Source organism: Scomber scombrus, chromosome 15 (assembly GCF_963691925.1).
Source record: "Scomber scombrus chromosome 15, fScoSco1.1, whole genome shotgun sequence".
NCBI classification, from domain to species: domain Eukaryota; kingdom Metazoa; phylum Chordata; class Actinopteri; order Scombriformes; family Scombridae; genus Scomber; species Scomber scombrus.
The window spans coordinates 10959597-10981666 of record NC_084984.1 but is presented as its reverse complement, the minus strand read 5'-3'; the positions used below and the strand labels follow the sequence as shown (position 1 = coordinate 10981666).

Below are 22070 nucleotides of genomic sequence, written 5' to 3'. Positions count from 1 at the left end.
CACCACTTTTGCTTTATGTGAGCACAAAAAATAAAAAATAAAAAGTATGTATGTTCAATATATTCTGGCCACATAGATGCATTCACCTACAAGCCAAAGAAAAAAAAAAACGTGTGCTTACGTAATCAAGACGTTCAGGCTCATAAAGTTATACAATTAAACTGACTCTGACATCAAACAGTACAAGGCGGGCAACCCAACCCTCGTGGCAGCAGTACATCCAGGATCTCTCCGTCAATAAAAGATCTCAAGGTTAGAGTCCAGGTAAGGTGTGATGGGAAAAAAACTGTTCAGAAAAATGATCTGAGGGACGAATAAATAATCTTTCCATTGAGAAAAGTTTTAACCGACCTACAAAGACAAATAATTCTGCGGATTAGCAGCACACTATTTGACCACAGTGTGACTAGACCAGAGGGTTAGAGATCTGTAGGGGGTTAATCATAAACAAAAAGGTCAAAAACTAAATGAATCCTGCAGTAGCAACGGTCCACCATGTTGCACAGATGTATGATCATTATAGGTAGAGACTGGCAGCAAAGACGATGTCTCTCTTGATCTTCGTTATTCCTGCAGAGAGATAAATTAAACTGAATTAATTGAAGTTTACAGAGATGTAAACAGCTGTTTCTTTAGAGTGTCATCCGGTCAGTGGGGGAAAATGTACTTACATGTATTTTTTTATGTAAAAAAACAATGAAAACAGCACCTGCTTCTAAATTTACAGCCTTTTGGATGACAATCATGTTTAATAAGATGGGTGGATTGTGTCTTCAAAGTTGTGGAGCACAGATTTGTGTCAGAAGTACATTTATAACAGCACTACAAGGTTTCCTACCTTCAGCAAACTTGTTCTCCAGTTCAGTGTTGCCTATGGCCTTGGCTGCAGAGCACATTTGTCTCAGTACCTCCTCCAGACGGCGCATGCAGCGGATGATGCTCCCTGCGGAGACACAAAGCCACATAGTGTTCGGTGTGTTTAACATTGAACAATAACAGCTGATTTTACCACCACAGTCTAAAATGAATTCATACATAGTTCAAAGTGCAATGGGAGGACACAGAGGTCTTGGGGGGTATGTTTTAAGTTTGAAGCCTTGGATTGACGTCAGTATCATCAATAGTGTTGCTGCAGAATGTAACAGCTCATTTATTAAACTCTTTTTCATCATCATTTTCAATCATCTTTCTTTTTTTTTTTTTTTTTTAACAATTTACTGGATCTGTTTAAACTCTATTTTATGGATCAGGAATTTTCACAATTTCTCAACAATTTCCAAAAAGTTTCCAGGAAATGACTGCGTAGTTTGGAAGTAATTATAAGCAAAATAGAGACAGAGTTCAATTGATAAACTGCCAATTAATTGCTAAGGTAACAGAGTATTTTGGTCTGTGCACAGCAGGTCAGCTGAGGATGAAGAATTTGTCATCAAGCAAGCACAACATTTACTTGGTTTGAAAAAATCAAGGAGAGTCTTTATATTAAAATATGAATTACAAATCTGTAAAATAAAGCATTTAATTCATAGCCAAGTATCCAATTGAATGGAAATAAAAGAAAATATAAGATGTCAAAACACAATTTCATACAATTTTCTTCAGAAATGTCTCAATTCTTTTCCATTTTCCAACACACACAAAACCACATCTAATACTGCCTTGGTGTCTTAACTCTGCGTTACTTCCTTACTATGCTGACGTCCAACATTTCACAGCCGAGGTCGTTGTTGGCAGTCAGAGACAGAAAGTATGAGGGGAATGATGGTACTGGCTTCTAACAATAAATCAATCAGGCAGCCTCTTGCAGCCTCCAAGTGGCAGCTGACTGTGTTTGATCCAAGAAATCAAAGGTGAAATGGATTTTTAACAGTAGGTGTTGTAAAGGGGTGAATTTGCTACACATTTTCAGCCAAGTCATGGACTTATTGTGAAAACCTAAATAGATGTAATGCCCAGTAATGCAGTTATGATGTAATAGAAGAAGGTGATGAGGAAGTTGCAAAAGAAAAACCACTGGTTCAGTTTTATCATGCTTTTTTGTGATTTCATGTTATTTTTATACTGTTATGATGTTGGATGTCTTTGTTAAAGCATAACAAAACTTGAGGTGAACGTTGGAAGAATGCCACCCCTACTTCTTCCTTGTGATGGCATCAGTGTTCGTACTAGGGCTGGGCGATTATGGCAAAAATCAAAATCACGATTAATTGAACATTTAACCTCGATTACGATTAATGAACGATTATCTCCACCCTTGATGAACAATTATGTATTTTCACAGTTTCTTTTGTTTTGTATTTTACACTGCTGCCTTCACACCATATTTTGTGATATTTTCGCACATGAGTATCTTTAGGGAGTGAAAATAATGATGTTTTAAGGTGTGACGCTGTGGTTAATGTCTAGTTTATTTGATTAGAACTATGAAAAGATCATGGTTTGGGTTAAAATGAGTTTTCAAATTTCTTAAAGATATGCAACCTTTACTGTCATGGCAACAGTGAACACCACGATTAATTGACATGAGCAAGATTAAGTTGATTAGAGTTTCTAAATGTCGGTTTCGATTATTTTTCGATTAATTCCCAGCCCTAGTTCGTACATTAGAAACAGCCGTTCATTCTGCAGCAAGATTGTTTCAAGAGTTGTTCACATTGTCCACTCGCATATTTCGGATCAGATTTGGGCTTAATATTGTATGGATGTATATGAAAAGTTCCAATTTCGAATAAAGAATGAGAAAAAAAAGTGAAATGTGGCTACTTCTGTTTGTTTATGTAGCCAGAGCTGCAGGAGGTCGGTTGAAGGGCAGCTTCCATAAGCTAACCAATCAGAACAGAGTGGGCTCATCAAAAGGGGGTCCTCAGAGAGACTTTTAATGGCTGAACAGAGGGATATAAGAATATAAAAATAGACCTGGAAATGTGCATGATACGTCCCGTTTGAGTTGCATTTTCATTTCCTGTCACGTCTGCTGGATATTCATGTCAGTGCCTCACCTTCAAAGACGTCAGTCATCTTGCAGATCTGAGCAAATGTGGCTCCGTTAGCCCAGGCGTACACCACATCCATCAGGTGAGGCTTAAACTGGTTTAGATACGTCTCCTCGTCCACTTCCAGCTTGGCATCTGCAGACACTTTCGCGATACGCTTCGCACACTCCTGAACACAAAAACAACAGTATTCATATTTCCACCAAATTCAAACAACTGCAGATACAAATTGGGATTGTTCTGTATTGTCTCACCTGCATTTGTCTCAAGGGTGCAGCGAGTTGTTCAGTCAGTTTTGGCATCTCACTGGCCTGGAAGGCAAAATGACAGCGTTAATTGTTGTGATAGCAAATTTCAAACATTTGTTCTGTAAATAATGTTCCGAGCCCTGAAGAAAAATAGGTTGTAACTATAACCTCCTACAGGCACGTTTGTGAAGAAACGGATCAAATCTCCTCCCTAACATAACGGAATATATTTAATGCTATAACGAGAAGAACTCAGGAATGACGCTACTGCTTTCTGACATTCAAACATTTGATCCCGCTCGTCTTTGGTAACTAATAAAACTATTAATTTTATTACTTCAATATGACTGTTAACAACACCTGACTGCCTGTTACCTTTTGTTACAACTGCTCTTAAAGGAATAGTTTCATCTTTTGGGAAATGTTTTAATTCTAATTAGTTTTTTTAAGGTTTTTTTTATTCTCTTTCAAAACCAGTCTCATATTTACCGATTAGATACACTTCAGCAGTATTTTTTTTTTAGTTAACCATCGCATGGTAGTGACTACCTTGACATTACATAATAACGCATCTCTGGGTATTGTTTGAAATGTTTGGATATTTGTGCTGGTACAGATATCCAAATGACTTTTAACTTCTTACTTTGATGTTTCTACTTTTTTCATTTAACAAATATCAAAATTGTAAACTATGAAATGCTGTATAATCACAAGCTTTTTTTATTTCAACCATACTAATATTCTGATCAGGCATTTGGTGCTAACCTCAGTATTTGACAGGTTTTGAAACAAGAAATACCACCTTGTGAGTCAAGCTGCAGTTTACTTCGGTGTCTGTCTAGTCATAATATTTCTAGTGAAGACTTTGGAGGAATTTAATAAAAGGATTAAAAGGGATCAAGTGTATTTTGTGGTGAAAAGGAAGTTATCACTATGTTGACGTGTATGATTCCAGTGAATAATTCATTCCTGGCTCTTCACTCATCACAGGATCTTTTTCCCAGCTGCAGTGGTAAGCAAATCTCCTTAGTCAAGTGTATTTGGGAAACTATTCCTTTTGTTGTTGTCTAGCTTGTTATTTCTTGTCTTTTGCCTATCTTCAACTTTGTTTTTTATTCTGCTGTGTCTATGAGTGTGTGAGTTTATTGAGAGAAACAAAAAACAAGAGTCAAGTTCCTTGTAAGTGTTCACATGCTTGGCCAGTAGAGCCGATTCTAATATAACACAAAGCCATGGCAGTAGAAAATGCTAAGGATATGGATGTTGCTGCAAAGAATCTACAAATTCTCTCTCATGTCAGAATGGGGTGGGGGGTGGTTCAGAAACATACAGATTGAATGAGTGAGTTAGCAGCAGGTGCTCTTTAACGACAGGCAACAGCTACACACACACAGTGGTCCTATATTTGTATGCAAACAGGACAGCCATTTGTCATCATTCCCTCTCATTTGAGTGAGACACAGAAGAGAGACGAAGACAATGGGAGCCAAGTTTCAGTTTGGATACAAATGTGTTAAGTTCAGAAGATGAGCCGATGTGGAGCCAAAGAAAAGGTTTGTCGAACCATCTGACACTGGATTGCTTCATTAGGCAAAGACAAACACATGTCAGCCTCAGGTTTCTGTTTTGGTTGCAGCACACGGGGGAGAGGCCAAGAATGCAATTAAAGCTCAGATGTGTGGGAATGAGAATCAACTGCTTATCTTAATGTGGGGGGAAAGACTTTATATTTGTTTGCGCAGAGAATTAGGGGAATTATGTGTGTTTGTGTGAGCGAGCGTGAATTTATTCGTACGTTTTCCTGAAAGACGAAGCAGGACAGCAGGGCGGTAGCTTGTTCAGCCGTCAGATCGTTGAAGAGGCCGTTGAACACCATCTCGGTCAACAGGAGCTCATCGGCACTGGAAAGAATGAGCAGACATTTATTAAATAATCTTACGCAATTTGTTACATCAATACTTTTTCCTATAGCATTGAACTAGTGTCAGTTGTCACTAAGTTGCTGGGTGTGTGCTCCGACCTTCCCTACCTGCTGATTTCACAGGCGACCCTGCCTTTCATCTCGATGACGTCAGAGGGACTGGCGAAGCCGAGGCGCCGCAGAACTCTTTTCCTGCACTTCAGCTTGTCCATCTGTAGGACGGTCCGAGCTTTTTTCAGCTCTCGCTTGGCTGTTCGAACATCTGCTGCAATCTAAAAGCACAAATATTATAACTTATTTCAATCCTGAGTGTCCTGGAGAGGCTCAAGAAGAAGAAAAAGCCTTTTTAACTACTAAATGCACTGTGAAAACAACCAGCTGTGTTACACTCACATGAGCTAGTCTCAAACACTGTCACAGTGATGAAGTAGAATATTTGTAGTTGACTGCCAACAGTTGTTAATCTGCCTGCTTATCTGTCCTTTACGAGGCCCGTTACTGACCTCAGCCTTTACCCCTGATTGTTACAACACACCTCAGAGCCACAGGCACAAAGAGAGATTGCAACAGCACCGTTTTTATTACTGGAGCAAAAAAGAGCTGTCTATTTTCCCCCCCAACTAGTGGCTGCATGAGAGATACTGAGGATCACTATCACAAAGTTTAGACTTGTATTCCAAGAAGTGAATGCTTGAAAAACATCCAACAGCACAGAAACCATAAAAAAAAGTGTTCAAATGAATGCTGTTCGAACTTTAGTCTACATTGCATCACCATAGTGTCGACTTTAGCAGCCAATGGTGTGTTTATTTGAGGTGTGACTTAATGTGCTACCTGCTTTGCTAAACAAATAAAGTACTTTGAGTATTATAAAAGGAGAAGCGGAGGACAGCTTTAGAAACAAGACAAGGATTAGCTGAAGGATTGGAGAGATGTTAATAGAAGAGCAGGTTAATCTTAAAACTCTTACTCTGCCAGTCAAACATAAAGTAATCCAGTTTAGACTGTACAGTATACCCTATCATTTAAAACACACACACACACACACGACCACAGACAGATGTAAATGTTTATCTAAATTGTCAAACATGGTCTGGTTTGTGTTTCTTCCCCATCACAATGTAATTTCAACTGCACCAATAGTAAGTTATGCTTTACTGAACTTAACAGTCTGACGGGATTTTTCTGTATAACACATAGACGTTAGAGGTGTGTGAGTGTAATTTATTATATTTTATTACAAGTGAAGTTCATGACCGTGCAGTTTGATATCGATAAGAGGAGATAAGGGGTGAGAACTTGGTGCGATTCAGTGGGAGGTGTGTGCCATTCAGTCAGTTGGAGAAGATTAATATTGTATCTTTAAAAGGGAAAATGTGTTTCACAAAGCTAAACACAACTGGGCAAATGAGATCTGGGCTAAACCAAAGCAATGTACTTATTTTGAATTTAAATATGACTATTTGTGTTTATTTTATTTATCAAAGAAAAAAAAGGTACATTTATGCTCCCATAAGAGATGGTATTCAATCTCTTGATACTGCAAATGTTCAATGTTCTGCTTTGGAATAATCAGTAAGAGGTGAATTATTATTTTGGATGTTGCTTATTATTATTAATATGATCTTCTTTGTTATGTTTTAGATTTCTTTTTCTTTTTCTGTTGGTGTTATGTATTCAGTGTGATCCCTTTAGATTCATATATGACCAACATGACTGGAAGCTGTCATATCGTAAGCATGGATGCTTGGTAAAGGTCTTTCAATCCCATGAAGGATGGGCTATGATGCACTGGACGCTTCAAATAAAGAAAATCATGAATTAATTAATAAATTCCTGTAAAATTTTCAATGGATTAGGCAGATTTGTTTTTATCTTCAAAGGTTGCAGTTTACAGTGCTCCCTATTCTTAAAAGACTTCCTTAAGTGTTGCCAATATGTTCTAATGTTGAATTCCTTCACTTCCCTGTAATAGGAAATGTTGTGAGTTTTAACAGGAAATACACTTGACTGTTTGATGACTGTATTCAATTTATTTTCTTACTTTCTTTTTATTCTGTACCTTTCCCAGTTAAGCTGCGCATTTACTTTACCCTGTTTACTTTACTCTGTTTACTTTCAGTGCTTTTGCTAAATGTGATCTTGAGCTATTTTTACTGCTTAAAAATAAATGTACTGATATTTTTACGTTGTGGAGATAAGGTTTTACTTATTTTCATTCATTAATCTGCAAATCAGCAGATGCATTTTTCAGGACATATGTGTAGCAGGCCTGCTGAAAAAGGCTTGCATCATTAGAGTGTACTGATGAGAGCATATTGGCCAGCGTGGAGCATTTAATGACTTTGCTTATGCAGTTACACAGGCACACAGAGCAAGACTGACACTGTGAATCCAGCGAAGTGTCGAATCGAGGGTAACTGGACTTGGCTGAAGATACTTGAAGACATTTGGCCTCTCATCCAAAGCTTCATCAGTTCTAACTGACTGGTGGGAAGTTCTAGGTATTTAAACCCTGTTGGGTCATTATTAAGGTCATTGATACCACTTGTTGAAAACAAGTCGGTGGTGTTAAATAAAGTCAAACTATGAAAGCTTTGTTTCTCTGACCTACAGTATAATAGAGCGTGAGGCCCTGTAGGAACAACATGATTGTTTTCTTCCTATCTTTTTCTGTACGAGTATATTAAGCCACAGCCGATCTGTCTAACAGGTAAAGACAATTGAAGGTCAGTGATTTGTATCTTTCCAAAAGGGAACTGATAATTAGGAAAGATAAAAGCAGTTAATTAATGGTAACAAAAGCATCTCTACTGGCTTGACATTTAGCAATGTTTCATATGGTCTGACTTTTAATTCCCCACACACAACCTAAAGATACAAATACGTGGTTTCTCACCAGAGCTTTCTTCTCACAGAGAGAATAGACAGATTCCAAATTGGGGTCACTATGCAGTGGGTGGGAGTACATGCGGTGCTCAAAGGCCTCCACCTTCTGAATAACTTTCTTCAGTGCAGGGTCTTTGATACCCATGTCATCTACAGGGTCGAGCAGAGGAACGCCATCCGGGAAACGCTTCTGCACCTCCTGAAGCATGACAAAACGGTTAGAGGGAAAGAAAAGAAATTAAAATTATATACAGGAGGTTTTGATTCTGATTTATCTGCACTAGGTTCAACATCCCCCATTTCAAGATGGCTGCGTTTTGTACCTGTATAGACTTGAGCATAAGCTGTCTGTTGTCATAGGGCCTCAGGTCTTTGGGGATGTAAAGACGAACTGAGCTGATGGAAGTCAGGAGATTGAGCATCACTGGGACCACCTGGACAAAAAAGACAATAAATCACTGTCACTCTGACAACAGACACATGAGGTCATATTTGTGTTTGTAATCTGCACTTTCACACACCTGCATCTCTCCAGTCTCCCCCGGAGCAGCAGGTTTAGCAGCCTCAGTCGCTGCATCTTTTACACTCTCTTTACTACAGTGGACCAAGACCTCCACCACGTACAGTGGCTCTAAATCTGTGCTGGTCTAAAAGAGGAAATGGATATTGGTCACAGTCACATGAAAATGGCTTCACATACATGTGACAACGTGACACAGACTTACCTTCACATTAGACTTCTTGCAAAAGTTTACAACAACTCCCCAGCCAAAGTCAGCATCTTCACTTTTTACCTGTGCAATAACAACAAAGAGGCATTAAGTGACATGAAAAAATTGTAAAAATGTATAAATATTGTCCTTAGAGTATAACTGTGGGTGAAGCCCTACCTTGACAAGACGCCCAGGCTGCAGGAAGGGCAAGCAGTATTTGGGTTTATGGACAAACTCTTGTATCTCTTTGCCCAGTTTGGCCAGCTGCTGTCTGATTTTGAAGTAAGTGACCACGCCTTCTTCATTGGGAATCTCAATGGTGTGGTACTGCTCCTCCAATTTCTTCATTTCTGCACAGAAAATGAACAATATGATTAAAATACAACCTAGAACAAAATTGGCAATGTTTTTCTGTTCAACATCTGAAAAGTCTGATTTATCTTCAATAGCCTACAATGTAGTGCACTAATGAAGCATGTATCCCTGTAGTTCAAGAATGTAAAGAGTATTGCTAGTTGTTATTATCTCATCCAGCCTGGAGTGTGAACTATAACATATGGGGAAAAACACGCTTACTCTCCACGACACCAGGCAAAGCCCTGTAGTGTTGGAACTGGTAGAAAGACTTTTCCAGCATGTACTCTGGGTTGATTTCCTCCACACGCAGCAGGTTGAGCACCATGTTGTAGGTCAGGTGGAAAGCACTGTTCAAAGGGTCTGCTGAGCCCTGCTCAACAAAAAACAAACAAACAACAACAACAAAACAGTCATTAAAAATAAACATAATTGATGATTAATGTGTGTGTTTTTTAAAGCATTATTAATATTTTGCAAGGATGCCAAAAAATACATATATAATGAATTCAGTCTGAAGTCACTTCCAAGAAATAAAAGACTTAATGAGATTTTGTAATCACAACCTCCGAACCTCCAGAACCACAGATATGTGTTTGACATCTTTATCCAAGACGCTCTAGGAGTTAGGCGCCGCAACAGTGCCAACAAACAGTTTTACATTAACAAAATCTCTTTCAAAAGTTATGCAGCCACATATTTATAGCAGTTATAAATGTGTCAAATCAAAGACACAAGACCAAGAGTCTCTGGCCACAATTTAACAACAAACAGGCTTTCATGGCCTGACGATCCATACAGACAGCTACTTAGAAGTCACTTCTGACGATATTTAGTCAATCGTTCAAAGAGATTCTGAGCAAGGCAGCAATGAAATATGTTTCATTGATAAGAACTGAAGAGGTCTGTATAGATGTGATGGAAGACAAGTAGCTGTATTTGGCAAAGCAAAAAGCTTCATAACTCCTATATTCACGGTACCTTGAGTAGCTGTTTGCCCACAGCTGGACTCATCTTTTCGTCCACCATGAAGATAACGATTCCCCTGTCGTCCATTCCTCTCCTCCCAGCGCGCCCAGACATCTGGATGTACTCACCTGAAGTTATCTAGATCACGTGAAAACACACATCACATTAAGAACAAAGAAATGTGTTAGTGACTGCTTTATACACCTGTAACATTGTGTTTACTTGTTGTGACAAATACTGAAAAAGAAATGGCATATTCTACTACTTAGAAAAGAAGGCAGGCAGAGTAGTGAGAATATAACTAAATGTTAGAGAACATATTTGAAGTATTTCAACAATCAGTGCTCAGCAAGTATTGAATTTGTAACATAATTCTAGATGATGCAACTGTCTCAAGAGGAAGAGACAACCAGCTTTTCACAAGTCTCTGAGGAATATTCTCTGTACTGCACATGACTGTGATTAAGCTCGTTATCTACTGGTCTTTGAGCAATAAAAATGCAAAATGCAAAATTCAAAAAAAAAAAAAAAAGGGCAGATAAGATTTTTGTGTTTAAATGATCTGATCTTCATTTCAGGCATGCCATGAGATCAGGACTTGATTTGAAACACAGTGTGTTTCAGGAATGAGAGTTGTGTGTATTTAAGTGTGTGAGTGCCTGCGTGGAGCTTTGGCACTATCAAAGGCACCAGATGTTCCTGATGAACCTCTTGGAGGGCAGTTTTCTTCCCTTTCGCATTCTCTTAAAGCCTTTGTGTGTGTGTGTGTGTGTGTGTGTGTGTGTGTGTGTCTGTCTGTGTGTGTGTGTGTGTCTGTGTGTGTATGAGAGCTGAAAATCCATGTGTATGAAGTGAAGATGAAGGGTGCTTCTAAGTGAAGCAGCTCCACGCACAGCCCCCAGCTCTTATAAACAATACGTGGCTGTTTATGTGGCGATGTGAGCTGCAGCACTTTAAGACCTTATAAAGGCCTCAGAGCAAAACACAGTGTGACAACCACAGTGCACACAGGGCAGCGTTGTTCTTTTAAAGAGATAGCACTGTTAATGAATTTAGTGAAGGTACAGTAACAGGATGATTAGCTTCATGTGGCTCTATTACTGGATGTTTATGGGCTTTGTAGCATTCCCTCACAAGGCAGGAAAATGTTTCAAAGGAATCTGCCTAGTTTACATAAACGACATGATTTTGGGTTCAGCTTCCTACTTAAGTGTGTCAACAGCCACTACTGTCAAAATTGCAGTTCCAAAACATAACATTTGGATTTGCATGTAATGTAGGAGGAGGGAACCAATCCAGTGCTGCTACTGACAGAATTTCCTCCTCTGCTGGATATTAAAGTTGCAATACACAACTATCAGCCACTAGATGTCGCACTATAGCACCAGCATCACAGACCAAAACAAATGTGCATGTAGTTTACTCTAAGTTGGAAGAAAAAAAGGCAACTCACGAAACTCAGATCAAACAATAAAACTAGCCTATTTCTTGCCTCAAATGTATTCAGAAACATATTTAAGTGTACTGTTTAGCTGTAATTTGTCAAGGTTTGTGATGCAGCCGCCATCTTGAAAACCGACACGGAGGACATGCTGTAAGATGCACCCATGGCCGGACTGGCAAACGTGACAATAACTGTATGTGTGTGTGTGTGTGTGTTCTCTTACAAAGCGGTGATTCTTGCCATCAAACTTGCGGGCACTCGTGAAGAGCACAGTGCGAGCAGGCATGTTGATGCCCATGGCGAATGTCTCTGTGGCAAACAGAGCCTGGGATGAGAATAAAAAGGCAGCATTAAGACAAATTCATCTCAATTTTATGACACTGTAACTGCTGGTCTAAACAAATGTATGTTTACCAAAATGCATTTTGTTTGTCTTGGAGTGGTAATAAATAAGTTGAATGTATTTTGTTCTTCATAATATATCTGAGAAAAAAAAGTATTTAGATACTGCATTGTTAAAGGTGTTTGCTTGCTAGCAGTTTTCTTTCTTACTGACCCCAACTATTGATCAGTGGAATGGCCTGAACCTGGCGTTGAAAAAGTACATTGAGTATCAGGGTACTTTCATGTGTGTGCAAGAGATATTAAAGTAATCAGGGACATGCTCATAAAAACTCTGCTCCATAGCGCAGAGAGTGGTCAAAAACATTACAAGGTACCTCTAATTATTCTCGTGCATTTCAGCAGAAACTGCCTGGACTGAACCAATCAATTTTCAATGGTCCCTTTTATCTTTTGTTCTGTTAGATTTTATTGTTGTAAATGTATGTGTTTTTATGTAACTAAGGTATTATGCACTGCCATTTTGGCCAGGTCTCTCTTGTAAAATACATTTTCTGGTTTATTTATATTGTCTCTATGTCAGAACATTTCTTGAACATCATTTAATAATTAAGCCATTGCAGTAACTCTGCAGAGTGGAATAAGTCAGATTTGTTTTGGTGTGTTCTGATGAGCATCTTGATGCAGAGAGAGTCGTACCTTGAGCAAACCTTCAGAGAAAAGGATCTCTATAGTCTCTTTCAGGATGGGCAGTAGGCCTCCATGATGGATTCCTATCCCCCTCTTCAACAGCGGCAGCACATGCTCCACCTGAGGAATACAAAGAGTGTTGTTAGCAGATTACTATTTGTAGTATTTGTTTACGAAGGTTTAGTGACAGTTTAAGCTCGCCAGTTCATAAATTCACAGCTGAAAGCACCACAGAGGCAGAAAATGGAAAAGTATCTGACCCTCATAGTGGAAAAGTGTGATCTATGGTTGGCTTTGCTGTTGCTCGTGCTGTAGCGGTCTACCCACTAACTACTATTACCTCAACATGGCTGGTTTTCATAGTGTGACTCAACACAGCGGGGTAGAACAACAGGGGCTCAGTGTTTCAGGCCGTGTTGACATTATGTGTGTTGCTATTTACATCAGAGCTGCTTAACTGTCTTCAGTTAATAGAAAGTGTTTTTGAAGGATATAGTGAGGGTCTTTTTTCTCCCCCTCACAATTACAACGTGGCAGCCGTGGGTTCAAACGCAGGAGTATGAACATCTTGAATGGTTGTCAAAATATCACCCCAGTTGTGAGGAAGCAAGAGTGTGAGAGTTCAGCTCTCCTCACCTGGGGGAGCTTCTTGTCTTCGTCGGACAGACAGTCCACCGCGTTGTTGAACACTTCCTCCACCAGGCGTTTCTCATCATCTGGAACAAACAAATCCGGCCATTCTTAACAACAACTTCTCATAGCTGTTCAGAAAGTATTTTGAAAATCAGCACAAAGTCATTTCTCACATCTTGAACATGCATGTCCTAACAACTCAACAATGTTTCAAATATAATAATGTTTCTCAGAATGTGTGGTTAATCCAGGACACCAGGGAGAGGGTTTTTTTTCAGGAAATGGCTTACAGGAAAACGTTTACCACCCAGGGACTGAACAAATGATGCTGCTTATTTGCTTCAAGTCTGTGTTAACTCTGTTGTAGATCTGATTTTGTTTCTTGTAAAAATATTTACAAATATTCATATTGTTCAGTTGACAGTTTTTTTTTTAAATTCACAGATTTAAATCACTCTGACTGAAGTGAGATTTTATTGCCAAAACATTGTCTGGAAAATGTGTGTGAATTGAACTGTGCCATTGCCAACAACTATTGTCTTATTGTAGTAATCACATTACATTGTTTTGTTGCTGTTAACTATCTCTGTCCATCTCTGGCCGTGTGGAAACTTAGTCACAGGTCTGACTTTATTCATGAGACCATTCTCGGAAACCGTCCGGTCTCTTGTGCCCAGATTAGTCAGAGTCTTGGAGTTCCACAAAGTCTGAGGGCCCAGCATGTATTCTTTAATAACAAATGACTTTAGCGTCAGTGGGACCTTGTATTATACTTTAATAACAAAGCATTACCACAGACAAACACACATGTATGTTAAGGCCAATATAAAATACAACCCAAGTCCAAGCTAACTCTATGGCTCAAATCCATGATATCAATTTTATATCATGCATGCAAAAATTTACTCACAGAACAGATTTTTTTTTAAAGATTTCCAACAAATGTAAAATGTAATACTTAAGTCGAGGCAAGTGTACTAATCAGGCTAAAGCTCCATTTGTGGCCCCTAGTGCCTGAAAAGGTCATTGCACCCTGGACTATGAAAGCATACTAACATATACAAATTCTTTAGAGCTTTGCCAGTAATGGGTCAAAAATTCATAAGTTTGTCCAAAGAACGGAGCTCCAGAAGTGACCCCAGAGTCTCTGAAATACAAACCATTCGCACTTAGGAGCAAGAATGTTCTCAGTAGAGCTGGGAAATATATTGATTTTATATCGATATCGTGATATGAGACTAGATATCGTCTTAGAATTTAATATCATGATACAGCAAAAGTGTTGTCTTTTCCTGGTTTTAAAGGCCGCATTACAATAAAATGATGTAATTTTCTGAACATACCAGACTGTTTTAGCCGTTCTATTATTTGTCTTTTACCCACTTGGTCATTATATCCAAATTACTGATCATTATTTATCAAGAATTTGTTTTACTTTTATAATAATTTGGTTCTTTTTTTTTTATTTATGTTTTTGGTTTTATTTATTTATTTTTATGCTTCCAATCTTTACTGTTAAATGTTTGTTTTTATGTAAAGCACATTGAGTTACCCCTGGGTATGAAATGTGCTATATAAATAAAGCTGCCTTGCCTGATGATGGCAGCAAGATCAGAGGGACACCTAAGACATTACGATTCATCTTCAGAGGACCATAAATATATCCACAGCAAACTTCATGGAAACTTGTTTAGTAATTTCCCGGATACTTTGTCACGGACTTCAGTGTTGGTCATTTGGAAATTTTGACATAATGGTTGACAAAAGTCTTAGGGGGAGGGTGGGGTCAGAAGATGTCATGTAAAAATCATTCCTCGTGCTTGAGATCAGGAATATCCAGACTTGATCTACCTCTGCCATTAGTGGATAAAAAACATCTATAATGCTGCAGTATAACAACACAACACTGCCCACCTTTCAGTCTTTGCATGTACTAGTTTATACTTTTTTATAATTTATCTTTTGGTCATTGCAGTTCTGAACTCGGTCAGTTGATTTGTGATTCAGCACCAGCCGGTCCCCTGACTCCAACACAGCTCTGCCAGTCCGCTAACACTGCCCAGAAATTGTGTGTCACAGCACAAAGCAGGGAGGGAGAGAGAGAGGGGGAGGGGAGGGGGTGTGTGTGATTTCTTTAGTGAACTAAAAAATAAGAGAGACTGAGAAAAAGATAAGGATGGAAGAAAGAAGGCACACATACAGGAAGGTAGAAGAGAGGGAATGGAGTAGTGGGAGGGATGGGGTGGACAGAGGCTGGTAAGAGAGAAACCAGAAGAGCCACGTTGCTCCCTCTCATCACACACACACACACACACACACACACACACACACACACACACACACACACACACACACACACACACACACACACACACACACACACACACACACACACACACACACACACACACACACACACACACACACACACACACACACACACACACACACAATGTGCCAAAAAACACAATCTGCCTTCAAGTGTTTACTAGAGAAAGAGAGAGAATTGGACCCTGTGAGTTTGTTAATGACAGACATGTCTTGGTAGGGGAAGCTGAGTCAAAAAAGAGGTGTTAAGCTTTTTATAAAGTGCAAAGAGTAACAGAGAGGATTTCACAACTGAAACTCGTGCTGCATTTTAGTGTTGAACCATGACGGATTCAAATCAATTATCTCAGCTGTCATTTTAGTCATGAAAGCTTCATATTTGTTTAAACTACTAATACAAATGTCAATGCAATACTTTTTGTACAAATTTGATCAATTTATTTCAATTAACTGAAAATGTCTTTAATCAAATGAAATTATTTTAATGTTGATACTGGATACCATCTGTCTCATGTTGATAGGAAAATCTAATTTGTTCCAGAAAATTCGCAAAACGCATGAAACAGTGTTGGGAATGAGAGATTATCTTTGGCAGAATTGATCTTCCTGTTTTTGGGGGGTTTTTTTTGCAATATTGATGAAGAAATTGACAGCATTGACAGACAAAAGGCTTCAGTGTTGGAAGAGTTCAATATCAAAACAAACCTCTTTATAAGAGTGTCTGCAGGGTAAACCAAATGAGATCAGGGAGGAAAATGTTTCCCAAAGTAAGACTTCATGTCTTATTACACTAAAAGAAAAAGCCTGAAGTTGGTGGATTTGATCCAAACCCAATCTGCTGGATTATCTCCCATCATGCAGAGATTTGTCCTCATGAAGCAACTTCACTTATCCACTGGACCAAACAGCAGAACCAGCTGTGTACGCACGATAAGCCATATCCATGGTTTCACTCAGTCGGGAGGATTCATTCATCGTTGCTTGCCAAAAGTTCCGCATTTTGGTGAGGAGTTTCGCTTGCCTAATTTCAACTCCCTCCCCAACTCTCTGCAATTTTTCACAGAAATGTGTTTATTTTGGAATTTCTGAAAGAATCTGCTCACCAATTCCAAGAATATTCTCACTTCTCAGTACGCTAATAGAGTGACCTTTAAACCTGATAGGCAACACATTCAGTGAAAATACAGCTAATAATTAAGTAGTTTACTTTTAGCTGAAAAACGTAGATTATGTGATTATGACATTTGATCACTGATAGCTGGCCTGAATAAGCAGGAAGGATTTTACACAGTTGGAATAACCGTCTTTCCAGAATGGAAAATATCATGAGATTATGAAGTTCACAATAAGATGGCTATAAATCAAAGTTACCAGCACAACTCTGGATTGTCACATCTGGAAAACATTTTAATCCTCATCACAGTCAAATAATCACCAGAATTTACGCTTTGTAAACACAAAAATCAATGATCTATATATCATGTTGAATCTGTTTTACACACAGTTTGACATGAATGGGGCTTTCACACCAAAAGGAATGGATTAGCAACCTCAAGTCCAGAACACATCACCTGCCATCGATCTACTGTTTCAAGTGTCTGCAGTGATCCTTTCACTTTGCACGCATCTCACAAAGCCACCATTACTATTGTGTGTACCTGCTCAAGCTGAAAAAGTGCTTGCAGCAGTACTGTAAAGTGCGCACAATGTCAGTCGTGCTTGACTGCTTTTAATTACTCTCTTTGCTGAATTACCTCATGTTGCATATTTCTGTTAAGTTAATGTAAGTATGAAAAATAACTACACACAAATGTGATAAAACTAGAGCTGCATGTTGAAACATAGCACATACCCCCATTGAAGTCCAGTTTGGCCACCTGCAGAGCGTAGGCCTCGCACTCTTTCTTGCTGAAGCTGAAAATGATGACAGGCTGGAAGTTCCTCTCCATGATCATCTTCACTATCTTGAACACACTGGATGGACCTGAAGAGACCACCACATTTGCATCTGAGTACACAAACACAAATCCTGATGTATATGAATGAATTTAAAACAAAGTGACACACTCACCTCTAGTTCCTCCTTTCCGTCCTCTCGGGTCCCATTTGCCGCCTCCACTGCTGCCTCCAGAATCCCCGGTGTCTCTCAGCACCTGCATAGCTGTATTGAAATTGTCCTCTCTGAAGTCTCCCTGAAGAAAAGCACAACACACATACACAGATGTTATGTATCATGTACTGTACATCTACTGTGGATTTTTTTATTTTTATTATCAAACTCTCTCCTATAACTCTGACAGACCCCTGCAAGTACAGTCTATTAGTGTCCTTACATTCTCATCAACCACCAGGTGGAGTCCATCGCCCCCTGCAGGGAAGATGTAGTGCTGCAGCGGAGTGGGACGGTAGTCTGTGTAGACTACATGGCATGGCTACAGGAGACATGAGACAGTAACATTTCATAAATCATGCAAAATAAAAGGACAATAAAACACAACGACATGTTATTACCATCCCCTGATGTGACCAGACAGTCACAGACACAGACAGCCCTCTCACTTTACATACAAGAGCAGGGACAAAGTTACTTAACCCTTATGATTATAATATAGATCAATAATACTCATACTACAAAAGAAGGCCCACCTGCTTGTGTAGGTGGCAAATCCACTCTGCAAATTGTCTGGCATTGGGGATGGTGGCTGACAGGAAGACGTAATGCACATTGTCAGGAAGAAGAATGATGGTCTCCTCCCACACCACACCACGCTCTGAAATAGACAGAAATTAAAAGGAGATGTCACTAACTATCCTACAAACGGCAATTGGGCATGGGATGATCAATAGTGTGTCTGTGTTGTTTGCGTTCTTCACAAACCTAAATCTCTCATATAATGGATCTCATCAAAGACGACCCAAGCCACTTCCCTCATGATCTCAGAGCCTCGGTACAGCATGCTCCTCAGGATCTGGGAGGAAAGCAGTTCATCATGTCAGAACAACCCCTCAGCTCTTTCTCTACTCCCCAGCTGCATGGCAATCAATATATCTAATATGGTGTTCACTTTTTCAGAAACAACTGTGACTCACCTCTGTTGTCATGACGAGACAGGAGGCGGTGGGGTTGATAGTGACGTCTCCAGTCATCAGTCCCACATCCTGGAACTCTTCGTACATCTCTCTGTACTTCTGGTTGGAGAGGGCTTTGATGGGGCTGGTAAAGATCACTCTCTGCTTCTCTCTGAGGGCCAGAGCAATGGCATATCTACAAGAAGAGGAAAGAGTAAACCCGATTAGATCAAATCTGACATTACCACAGTTTATGAAATGAAACTGAAAGTAAGTCGGAAAAATAATTCATCCAATGCTTCACCTTATAGATAATATGGATTGCTTTCCACCTGTGCCTTGATTTTTCAAAGTTTTTGTTACCAAGAAAACTGTATTTGCAATTCCATCATTTTTATTTAAGAGCTTTAGATACCTCCAGTTGTCTGGGAGCACAGCTCTCCAAAATACATACATGGAACAAAACAATCACAAACTGCTGACCAAAACCATAACTATAATAAAGTCACAGTAGTTTTATGCTTGCATGAGAAAAAACAGTCACGTACTGTCTTTCTAACAGTAATTACAAGCAGGATAGTGTCATTTATAAGTAAAAAACCTTGGCAAAAATTACAACTTCGCTGCAACCAAAACTCATGCAAACTCAATGAAAAACAATGCAGACACAACGGCAGCAGATCCACCAATGCAAATAGTCCAAGCTAGTACATTTTGCAATTCATTAGTTATATTCACATAATAGAATATTTGCTATAGACTGGATTTAACTGCTTTGGTCTCTCATATGTGTACAAAACAGAAGTGCTCTACACAAAGTTCAAAAGCACAGTAAGCAATTCAATTTCCACACAGTTGTCACAAAAGAAAACCAAAGGGAAAAATAACACCAGAAATGTGTGATGCCATGATACTCACTCAGCACAGACAGTCTTGCCAGCAGATGTGTGTGCAGACACGAGCACAGACTGGTTGTTGTCAATACATAAGATGGCCTCGCGCTGGAAAGGGTCAAGAATAAAAGGATACTCCTGCAAGACAATCAACATTTATGAAAACAAAGGAAAATCTCTTCATTTATAATACTAGTTCTGCTAACTAACTAGATCAATGCCTTAAAGGATTAATAACACACAAATACTGTTCTCTAAAGGCCCAGCATACCTTGGCTGCTTTTCCCACTCGTGGTTTCAGGGGTTTGTATTCATCACTAGAAGGCAGAGCGACCTGTTTAGGGAAGACCACATTTTGAATCATTAAAAGGTTGACATTCATAATCAGAGAAAATAGACGCGTGACAAATTAAAGGAAACACTTGAATAAATTAGTGAAGAATCATAGCAATGACACACAGGGCACAAGAGGTCAGTAAATAGTTTGGTACACAAATTATGTGAATCATAATTAGGCAGCGCTGTTCTGGCAGCTTGTGGTGCCTTACTAAGAGAATTGTTTGTTTTCCTTTTATGTCTCAATTTATAGATTTTCTTTATATTTCTATCTTTACCTCGTGGGAGCATCCTTCAACAGTCTCAACTTGCTCCACCTTCACTTGGGGCATAAATTCTGCAAGACTGGAACAGATCAAAAACAGCAATTTCAAATATTTGGCATTTTCTGCAGCATCTCAAGTCAATACTGCACCTGTCAGAGACAACATTCAATGTCATTGATTTGAATGACAAAGATGAATAAACACCTATTTTACACAGTTTCAACCAATACTGAACAATGTATTTTGTAACATTTATGAAGATAGGATTTATATCAGGGCTGTTGTCTTAGACTGTATTTTTTCCATTTGTGGAGGAAGTACTTGGATCCTTTACTTGATTAAATGTAACAATACATAGCAAAAGAAGTTGAGTATTAAAATTTCACTTCAGAAAAAGTATTATCTGCAAATATGTACACGTATCAAAGTAATAGTAAATTATAGTACAGTTTCAGTGAGTTATACTATTGGATTAAAATTAGAAATCCATCCTTGTGTAAGCAGCATTCAAGGTGGACACTAAATTTAGCTACTTTACATACTGCTGGGCGTTTCATCTATAATAAGGTAACAACAATTATAGCAATAACAAAGACAGAATAGAATAGAATTTGTTAATAATGCATTTTGCATGTAAAACCTGTAACTAGTAAACAAAGCACTCAGAATAACTGGAGATGAGTACAATGTACAATATTTCCCACTGAAATAGGGCACTTTGATCTGTGCAATACGAATATCACCTCTGGAATATTACCACTCAATACAAATATTACACTTGTAAATAATGTTACGATTATCTTTATTACATATTTTTAATATTATTGTTTTGTACTTATAATTTATTGTTCTTTATGCTTTTCTTATTGCTGCTCTTATATTCTATTTTGCTGTCCACTGCTGCTGTGAAAATGCAAATTTAGGAATATCTTATCTTTTCTTATCTTAAAGAGAAGTATAAAGTAGCATGAATGGAAATATTCAAGTAAAAGTAAGCCAAAATTGTACTTATGTACAGTACAATACTTGAGTAAATGATTACTCAAGTATTGAGTAATCATGATTGAGTGTACATGAACTGACAGTACTTATGACAGCACCTAAACACTCTGCACAGACATGCACAATATTACAAGACAGGTTCATCATTTTTCAAGTCTGTCTTAAAATAACAGGCTATTAAAGATCATATAAAAGAAAGTGGATGGGACCATACAGTCATTTTGTCCAAAATAGCATTTAAAGGCTTATCTTTAGCTTACATGAAGGTGCAAAAGTCTTATTAAACTCATAACAAGTGTATATCTGCACACATTTTTACAGTATTACCCAGACAGTGTTTTAATGCTCAATTTGTAGAAAATGTGCTTCAACTTACTTGACTTCATTAGCAGATACAGCTTCGTGTCGTGGTTTCTTGCTAAACACCACCTCTTCTCCACCGTCGCTGTCTGCCTCCCTCTTGGCTTTGGGAGATGGACCAGCCTCGGTGCCATTTTTACCAACAGGTTTACTGGAAAAAATATTTACAAAAACAAACAAACACAAGCAGACACATGAGTTAGCTGCTGTTAGCCGGCTGTATCTGAATGTGCACAGTAGAGATGAGCTAACATTTGACTTTTTCAACTTTAAACTTTCTACTGTTTAATATATTACATAAAAACACATTAAAAGGCGTTTATCTGCACTGTTAGACATTTTAACTGACGTCTACTAAACGAGTTAACGGTTATTTAAGCTCGCTAACTCGTTGACGTGAACTGTCAGCACACACACGTTATGCTACGTCCAGGTTCCCTCTTAAATTTCAAAACCCCAAAAAACGTTACTACACAGAAAAAAAACAATAATTTACCCAATTTCTGGAGTCAGTGAGGCAGGTATTTTTTTGCTTGTGGTACTTTGTTGTTCCTCGTCAAACACGCTGAACAAACCGTCTCCAAAGGCGTCCGCCATGATTGTTGGAGGCACACACTTCC

General features: G+C 38.7%; 1 protein-coding gene across 1 annotated transcript; it reads right to left on the bottom strand.

Moving 5' to 3' along the window:
• Nucleotides 1–205: 205 nt before the first annotated feature.
• mtrex (Mtr4 exosome RNA helicase) lies at nucleotides 206–22057 on the bottom strand. The gene is made up of 27 exons (XM_062434225.1): nucleotides 21947–22057; nucleotides 21467–21601; nucleotides 20101–20167; nucleotides 19758–19820; nucleotides 19512–19624; nucleotides 18615–18789; nucleotides 18403–18493; nucleotides 18171–18295; nucleotides 17858–17956; nucleotides 17596–17716; nucleotides 17377–17508; nucleotides 13200–13279; nucleotides 12573–12683; nucleotides 11755–11856; nucleotides 10100–10225; nucleotides 9341–9491; nucleotides 8942–9114; nucleotides 8777–8845; nucleotides 8573–8698; nucleotides 8375–8485; nucleotides 8062–8250; nucleotides 5271–5434; nucleotides 5037–5142; nucleotides 3248–3304; nucleotides 3000–3162; nucleotides 839–943; nucleotides 206–570 (listed from the first exon to the last, which is right to left on the bottom strand). Exons 1-27 carry the CDS (start codon nucleotides 22045–22047, stop codon nucleotides 518–520), a joined length of 3108 nt encoding a protein of 1035 aa, XP_062290209.1. The 5' UTR covers nucleotides 22048–22057; the 3' UTR covers nucleotides 206–517.
• Nucleotides 22058–22070: the final 13 nt, after the last annotated feature.